Below are 9,531 nucleotides of genomic sequence, written 5' to 3'. Positions count from 1 at the left end.
CTTTTCACTAATGGTTTCAAAAACACAAAGTTTGTTTTCTTAGTGAAGGCCAGACTTCAGGGGTATCTGAGGCAGGCTTGAAACACAAGAGTCAGGGTGGCTTCTGGGTAATACCAGATGGCTAGGCCTCAGACTGACGAAGCCTCTTGGATGAGGGGCGAAACGTTTCTTTTTAACAAAAAAAAAACAAAGTCCAGATGACATGATTCAACCTTTTTTGTCGTTTTGAGTTGTGTTCACTGACAACGTTGTCACATTACAGACAGGTTTACAGTGTCAGTAATTGCATTGTTTGATACAACTGAGAGATTTAGCATTAGCTTCCAATAATTTCCTTAATCTGCTTAGTGGTTTAGCGTTAGCAAAACTAATTTTTTTTTAGCAAATTAGCGGTTTGTGAAGATAACTTTTATGAGGTTGGACCTTCTATCAGGATTCTGTCGTGCTGAGGAGGGTTCATAGCTGGTGCAAAGAGAATAAACTTCACATCAATGTGAAGAAGACAAAGGAGATGACTGTGGACTTCAGAAGGAACAAACACACCTATACCCCCCTGAACATAAGAGGATCTGCAGTGGAAGTGGTCTCCAGCTACAAGTACTTGGGTGTACATATGAATGACAACCTCAGCTGGAGCAACAACACTACCAGCCTGATCAAGAAAGCTCGTCAGAGGCTCTACTTCCTCAGGCGGCTGAGACGAGGTGGTCGGGGAAGCTCAGTCCTCACCTCCTTCTACAGGTGTGCAGTGGAGAGCATCCTGTGCTCCATCATCAACGTGTGGCATGGAGGCTGCACAGCTGCAGAAAGAAAAGCCTTGCAGAGAGTAGTGAAGGCTGCACAGAAGACTGTTGGAGTTAGTCTCCCCACCATCACAGACATCTACACCTCCAGATGCAGGACGAGGGCCACCTGCATCATGAAGGACCCCACTCACCCAGCACACACACTTTTTGCCCCACTCCCCTCATGCAGGAGGTTGAGGAGCATTAAGTGTAGAACCACTAGACTGAGGAACAGCTTCTACCCTGAGGTTGTTAGACTCATGAATCTCTAACCAGAATAATCACTGTGAAAAAAATCACATTGTGTTGCTGCTGATCTGTTCAGTGTTGCTACTGATCTGTTTCATGTTGCTGCTGCTCTGTTTCGATGTTGATGTGTTCATGCATGCTCATCTGCTCACACAGACTCATGTTCATGTTTGTGCTGATGTTTGACGTAATGTTTTTATGCCATTAGTGCTTAGTGTTTTTTTATTTGATGTTTTTCTTAGTTCATATCTTAGATGTTATTACTGTTTTTCTTTTACATCTTATTGTTGGATGTAACTGGGACCCTGTGTACATAATTTTGCTCCACCACATGTACCACGAGGTACGAATGACAATAAAGAATCTCTGACTCTGACTCTGATAGATCAAGTGTCAGCCCTCTTGAACTTGCTACATGGTCACTATTTCCAGCAGTTCATTAAAGATGACCTGCCACTGTTATTATTATCATCAGTCTATGTAGATTAGATGCTTTATCTTTTTCTTCCTCTTATAGATGGATAAGCAACAGTGACCTGATACTAGTTTGTGGTATGGGAAGAATCTTATGTCATGTCAAAGCTTTTTATTTACTTGTTACATTTTCCCAAAGCGACCCAGATCATGCCAGAAATCTTAGATCTATTTATTCTAATATTTTTGCTTGACATTTAAACCAATAAATCAATTATTTTGACTGGGCTTTGTCTCTATTAAACAAAAACAACAGAAACAATGTTCCCCTGACAAATTAATATTGACTTTTTTTATTATGGGAATTTTTTTTATTTAACAGAGAACACATTGTTTTTCCCTACATTAGTTTTACTTTCTTCCTTGCCCTGATGTCACCTATTCATGCGACTTCCTACCGACTCTCGGTAGAAAACAAAACCACAGGTAGCTGCAAGGCTTGTGGAGAGTTGTGTTAATACATGCCAATTAATTATTTGTTGTTTTGTTTTTCTGCTGTATTACTTTATTTAGCCTTGTACAGAGGTATTGTTCCTGGATATCTTCCACAACTACAGCCAGACCCTGACACCTGTTCTACTGGACATGGTTCAGAATCTTCAAGGTCAGTGAACTATTCACCCATCTGCTAGCTGCTCAACAGACACATTTTTTTATTGACTTTTTGAGTGAATGCAAATACTTTTCTTATGCTACAAAAATATATTCAAGTGAAAGCTAATGTGGTTACTCTGGCTCGAAAATGAACTTCTTTAATCAATAAATCATTTTCAGTTTGTGTGTTTGTGGTGCAATACCGAGATATTTTTAAAACAAGTATTAACAATGATGTGCAAATATTTTAAATCATTCTTGTTTGCTACACATTACTTCAATGATTCATAGGTCAGAGTTCAGGGACTTAACACACACACTCATGCATGCATGCACACGCACGCACGTACACGCACGCACGTACGTACACGCACGCACGTACGCACACACACACAAATAATTCTTCAAAAAAATTGTCAAATATGGACTGAAAAATAAATTAAAGATGGCCAGAGTCCAAATAAAAGCTTAAAAATCAACCAGAAAGCCTGAAGAGCTATTGATCTAGACCAATTTAAAATATCACAAAAAAAAAAAAAAAAAAGCTTGCTTTTTGCGAACTACCTTAATCTCTGGATTATAAGCTGCTACTTTTTTCACACACTTTGAACACTGCGGCTTATACAATGCTGCGGCAAATTTATGGATTATTTTTTGATGGGCTAATGAGCTTCATGCCACCAAAACATTTAGATTCGTTACACCCAGGCACTCACATAGCTGCCCAATATACATCTCTCTTGTGGGGTAGCGATCAATGACTTCCTGGAAGACTACTGTATTTTTTTTATCAGCTGTGTTACAGGCACTGTTCAGAAATAAAAACATTTACTGTATTTGTGTGTGTTACTGGTATGTATTTAATTAAAAGTTAAAAAATTCTAAATATCTCATGTTACAACGTGAACACCCACGGCTTATAGACAAGTGCAGCTATTTATGCAAAATTTTAATTTTCTTTTTAAATTTAACGGGCACTGCTTATATTCAGGTATGCTCAATAGTCCAGAAATTACAGTAAATATAAAAAGAAAAACGACAGATGACATACAGTGGCACTTGAAAATTTGTGAACCCTTTATACTTTTCTATATTTCTGCATAAATGTGACCTAAAACATCATCAGACTTTCACACAAGTCCTAAAAGTAGATAAAGAGAATCCAGTTAAATAAATGAGACAAAAATATTATGGTCATTTATTTATTGAGGAAAATGATCCAATATTAAATTACTTGTTTTCAAAATATGCTTTACAGATAATTGTCTTACCTTGCTTGCACAGGAAGCCTTAATGTCAATTAATGGTAATAGGTCACTTTACTATTAATATTTGACCTGAAAAATTTCTGGTATGTAATAGAGTTTTATGTCTGAGTAAATAAGACGTACTTTATACATCAGGAAATCACAAAACGTGTTCACTTTTTCACATTGCTGAAAGTAAGTCACTGCTATCAGTAACATGTAATCTATAGTCTTGACAGTACGGTGAAGTTCCCTGGTGATTACCTGCACATCCTCTTCTCATTTCTCTAGTCACCCAGTCAAATACACACATTTGTTACACAGCTTCTGGTCTCCTGAGGGAAATGGTGTGGAGCTTCTGTCCTGTTGCTGAATTAGTGGTGCCATTGCTCACATGGGTGGATCACAGGGGCCTGCTTCTGCACTTTTCTTTCAATCTACTTCCCCTTTTCTAGTGACAAAGTGGAAATTGGCTCTGCTGGAATAAGAGGCAAAAAAAGCCAGATTTAGTAATGCTATAATTGAAAGAAAGCATCTATTGATTTGTGAAGTCTTACAGCGCACAGACTAATGGAAAGAGAGAGCACTCTGGTAAAATTACTTGAGCACAATTAATACTGTGGGGTCGAGGCTTCTTTAAGTTTGATCTGTCATTCGATGTTGGAACGGGATCCATTGCATTCCACATATCATTTGTTGTCATTAAACAGTTTTTTAAAATAAAGAAGTATATGGCTTACTTTGTTATCTAGTTATCTTGTCATTTAAACTGACTCAAATGTATGTTTGCAGGCCCAACCGATGTGGAGGACCGTGTTCAGTTGCTAATGAAGGATGCAGGTCAGTCAAAGAGTTATCTACAGTTTTAGGGTTAGGAGTTGATCTTGATAACTCCGAAAATATATGAACCTTTTTTTTTTTTTCTAAATAATTATAAAAATTGCCTGTTTGAGATTTTTTTAATTGTAAACAATACATGATATTTAAACTGATTAATCCTCCTGCTGCACTTGGGGCAAAATGACTAATGCCTCAGTTGTGAAACAGAAGTTTCTTGGGTCAGCATGAACAAGAGTCACTTTCACCTTGCCTGTGAAGCCAGAATTTCAACTTAAAAAAATTTGGTCTAATCTTTAGATTGTTCTTTTGTGCATTTGCATAATGAACTTTATTCTAACAATGCTGCTCCACCACTCAATCAGTCTCTCATATTCATGTTTTTTCCCCTTATTGCTTCTATTCTCCTTTCTACCTTTTTTTTTTTGCTGTCCATAACTCTTTTGGCATGCCCAGACTGCCACTTATTACGATTTATGGCATACACACATAAATCATTGTGTGTTAAGAGGGTCACTGATCCTGGATACTTGTAGAGATATCTCCAAGTTATTAAAGCTGTAAGCTCCATTGGCATGATGAAACTGTGCTGTGATAAAGAGGGTTCAGGAGCCCAACATGCACTTAATGTAGACATGTTTATTAATAATTTTTTTGAAAAATAAATAAAACAAGTAAAAAAATACAATTTTGCAAAGGCAGTGTGAGCTTTTAGACCACACCTATTGTAATAAAATTTCTCCTGTTTTTTGTTTCTTATTGATGAATTGCCATCATGTGACAGATGACACTTGATGGCCTGGCATACTCCATCCAAAGCTGCAAAATCGTCTCTCATTGACGTAGTGGCGTGATGAGAATCGTGTCATTTTGTTCCCAGAGCAGCTTCGCCCGCCCCTTTTTGGCACAAGACCCTGACCAAACTTTTTCTGACAGCCGTATGTACCAAGTATTGTTGGTCAGAAGTTTGCGGGCGTGTTCGTCAATGCAGAAATGCGCTCGGTCATTCAGCTGTATGACATTTCAAACACTAAATTAGTCAAATGGCCAAAAACTCCTGGATGGAGATTGTGCAGACATTGTGTAGAAGAGTCTGTCTGCTGAAAAGTGTTGCACTTTCTTCATGATAAATTTGTAGCCAAACAGCGCATACAGAGATGGAGTGGAGACTCTGGTGAGAAGAAACCCGTGTGGTGACATATACTACAGTAGGAGTGGTTAGGGGGGCTGAGATGGGCTAGAAATAGGGCAGCTGACTTGGGACCAGAAAGTTGCGATTCGACTCCCAGCCATTCCCACATGTCGTGGTGTGGCTGAGCAAGACACCTAATCCCTAATTGCTCCCTGGGCACTTACAAAGCTGCCCACTGCTCCACCTGGGTGTATCCCAGGTGTGATGGGTTAAATGCCAAGAACTAATTTTGCCGTTGTATGGGAACATACGATGACAAGCTCAGACTTCCCAAGAGCTCTGCGTCTCGTGGACTATGAAAGGTGTGTGTGGAAATGAACGTCCTGCAACCACTTGACCACAAGTAGAATGTTCCTCTTCAGATGAAGTATGCTGGGCTCTTAAGGTCCTGTCCAAGAAAAAATTTGCAAAACAAACTTTCATTTTCTTTTGCACTTTACATACAAATTCCACTTAGGTGAGGAATAACTAAAACATTTTCAAATGGTTTTTTTTACGTACTTCTCTAGTTATTTTGTGAAACAGTGATCATGTTCATGGAGCAATGATCATGATCACTGAGTCTGCTTTGTGTGTAGTGCTTGTCTACTGTTACTTTATGTACTAAGGTTGTGCCAGAAAGCACAGCAAAAGCAGTGCTATTTCAACTATTTTTACCATTGTCGACCTTGTCAATATCACAATTTATTTTTGTGTTGGGTAGGTTAATTATTGCTAGGAAACTGTAAACATAAAAAAGAGCTGCAGTTGTTGGAAGAATCATGCTCTATTGTCAAAATCTTCATCCTTTGTATTTTGACCTATTGGTACTGTGAACGTTATCACCACCTTCTGACACACTTCATGAATCAAACCACACCTATTTTCAAACTTAATCTGATTTAAATTCAATTCAGTTTATTTCTATATCACCAAGTCACAACAGAAGTTGTCTCAGGACACTGAACTAAAACATTCACATGCATTAAAAAAAGCCAATTAGTAAAAGTTATTTATCTAAGGAAGCCGGCAGATTGCGTTGAATTTTCACTTCGTCTTAGTCTCCTATACTGAGCAAGAACAAAGGCAACAGTGGGAAGAAAAAACTCCCTTTTAACAGGAATAAACCTCCAGCAGAATCAGACTCAGGATGAGCGGACATCTGCTTCGACCAACTGGGGTTTGAGAGGAACATGAAGGAGAAACAAACGAGCACAGAATGGCAGGTCCAGGTGTACTTTCTATTGGGAGAAAGACAAAAAAACAGATGTTAAGGATATAAATAATTACAAATACAAAGAAATACAACTTATTTTCATCAGCAAGATAGCACAATGATTCAAGACAAATTAGTCACCCTGCAGTGTGTGCTGTTAAGACATTAGTAACATCTCATACACAGCAGACAACAACTCTATTGCTTATGAAGCTACTACAGTCTGCTTTAAAATATTTGAATAGGATTTCACTGTTTATAATACCTTTGAGGCATCATTGTAATGCTGGTAATGTGTGTTATAGTTAGATGTGTTTTTAACCACCATGTCACCTGCTGTTACTGAAACAACAAAGGTTGTTTTGAGTGCGTTGCCTGGCGGTGTTATGTGTCTCTGAGACCAGATTTTTGTCAGCATGATGGATGCTGCAACCAAGTAAGATAGACACAAAGGTTCATAAATGAGTGTCGTGGGCATCACTATGAAGGTTGAGTTTGTAGGGAGAAACATCCTTGTCCCCGACTTTTGCCCTTGTCCCACATTCCTTTTTGTTTCTGAAGTATTTGCAGCTCCCAGCATAAAACATCTTTATTTGATTTATAAATATGTAATATTTTTTAGATTATGTGTGCCCTAAGAAGTCCTTGGCACTACTGGTGACATGAATTTATTGCACAATTTCCTGTATTGCAGTGATGATTTGAATGTTTCATATTGGAGAGATCCATGATGATGTGCAAATGTGTTTTTTTTTTTTCCTTGTAGCTCTTTAAACAGTTCTTAATTTATAATTTTTAACAGCTGCAGAGACATCACTATCTTCCTCTTCCTATTATTACTACTACCTACAATTGTCCATTAAAAATGAGCGAGTATATTAGAGCAGAACATTAGGTGCTTGAGATGCTATTTTTGAACTTCTATAAATGCAAAGGTATGAACATTTCATTCAAGAGTTGCAATAATGCAGCAATGAAATTGAGCAGGAATTAATTAAAATGTATCTCCAGGGCAATAAAATTGTGTCAAAATATTGTACTGTAATTTAATAACAGGAAAAGAACTGAAGGAAGGGAGGATTCGTCCATCTCAAACTTCATAAGAAAGAATGTAGCCACATTTAGTTTTATAGAGTTCACATCAGTTTTATTTATCTATAAAAGTAGCTTTTTAACCTTAAAACTAATACTGTCACTGTCAAGCTTTATTATTAGGAAATAAAATTGAACCAATGAAAAACACTTTATTCTTGTATTAAATAATCTACAATCTTAATAATTTTCCCCTTTTAACACCAAGTCACAAGTTGAAACTTTTTGAATTGAAAATACAAACTATTTTCCACTTTGTTGTTTTTGTACCTTATTTATGTCCTGATTCATTTTTGTTAATTCAAGTAGATACATCTATCAAGGTTGAGTCCGGTCCTCTAGACGGTTTCTTCTTTGTTAAAACGTTTCATCTTTTATCCAAATGACTTCTTCAGTCTGAGGAGCTGCAACAAACTCGGTCTTATAAATAGCACCTTCTCATAGTAACTGATTACTATGGTTAATAACTGGTTGATGAGAAGAGTTACTATGAGAAGGTGCATTTTTTAAGACAGGTTTCTTGCAGCTCCTCAGACTGCTAAAGTCTTTTGGATAAAATATGAAACTTTTCAACAAAGAAGAATCTATCCTAAGGACCTGACAACCTTGTTAGATGTGCCTTCTTTATTTTCTGTTCACATATTATTGTTGCATCTCAGCCTGTTTTATTTTGTTTTTATACCCATTATTCTTCCCTCTGCGCAGAGTGAGAGCAATTTATGTATACCTGTGTACAACCATAAATGCTCCATAAAATACTGCCTCTTATGTTACTCTTTTTCAATAAAGCTGATATTATGTGTTTTTAGTCACTTTAAGCTTGAACTGCATTTCTTTTTTCTTGTCCACTTGCAGTATACAATGCAGTGGGTCTCGCAGCATATGAGTTGTTTGACAATGTGGACTTTGACCAGTGGTTCAAGAATCAACTTCTTGGAGAACTGCAAGTCACTCATCACAGGTATTGTGTTTGCTGTTTTGCAATTTCAAAAATTATTTGAGTTGCTACAATCTCCACTCCCCATCTGGAAGTAGCGGAGCTGTCTGCCGCTGGGGGTGGGGGAGATTTTCTAGGCGGGGTTCTTGCTGTCGACAGGTCGGGGCACCTTCCTTGAATAATGGTATGGGAAACACTGCATTTATTTCGGCAAATGTGCAGAGATCTGTACACAGCAATTTTTCCCTTGTTGCACTGCAGGATAGTGAAAATGAAATGTTTTTAAGAAGGGATACAACATTGGGGTTAACAATAGTGTGAATGAGTATCTTTGCATTGGCAAGATCCCTAATGGCTTTACACATAAATGTGTAGAAGTACGTCAAGGCCTTTAACCTTTTCCCCTATTATAGCCAGTGGCTCAGTGAATAAGTGCTAATAAATCAAGGAACAAGTTCACTCATTTTCTGTTTAGGCTATACTAACTTTTTCTTATTAATAACAACCAAGGTCATTGTGTGAGCACTCAGGTAGTTAAACAAGTTTAAAACACAAGTATACAAAGTGGGAAGGAACTTGATGTCATGGGTACAGTCAGAACAAATGACTCACAATAAGCTGCCTTACGCATGCATGTAGAAAAAGTTGTAAAAGAGGGAGAGTGCCCGAGGCGAGGTGGCTTGTTTGAAATGAAGAACAAAGAAGTGCCCTTCACACACAGACCCCAAAGTGAACAAAACACAAAAGCCTACATCACTCAAAAGGTCGTCTACTCAGGTTGGTGCTGACGTCAGAGTGCAAGCATGGTGCTGTTACACTGACCCCGAGTCTACACTGTGCAGATGTGACCAAACCCTGGACATTTACCTGGATCTTTATTCCTTTGTATTTTGAGTCTTCCATTCATACATATATATATATATATATAT

At 37.8% G+C, this 9,531-nt stretch overlaps 1 protein-coding gene across 1 annotated transcript in view; it reads left to right on the top strand.

Annotated features, from left to right (window-relative positions):
• ipo11 (importin 11) overlaps positions 1 to 9,531 on the top strand; it is a 146,665-nt gene that overhangs the window by 43,816 nt on the left and 93,318 nt on the right. The window contains exons 13-15 of the mRNA XM_037680985.1: positions 2,022 to 2,112; positions 4,142 to 4,189; positions 8,521 to 8,626. Of these exons, the coding sequence (XP_037536913.1) occupies positions 2,022 to 2,112; positions 4,142 to 4,189; positions 8,521 to 8,626 (245 nt within the window). The remainder of the gene's footprint in view (positions 1 to 2,021; positions 2,113 to 4,141; positions 4,190 to 8,520; positions 8,627 to 9,531) is intronic.

This window comes from Nematolebias whitei, chromosome 8, assembly GCF_014905685.2.
Source record: "Nematolebias whitei isolate Nwh7 chromosome 8, NemWhi1, whole genome shotgun sequence".
NCBI classification, from domain to species: domain Eukaryota; kingdom Metazoa; phylum Chordata; class Actinopteri; order Cyprinodontiformes; family Rivulidae; genus Nematolebias; species Nematolebias whitei.
This window is presented reverse-complemented; position numbering and strand designations above follow the sequence as displayed.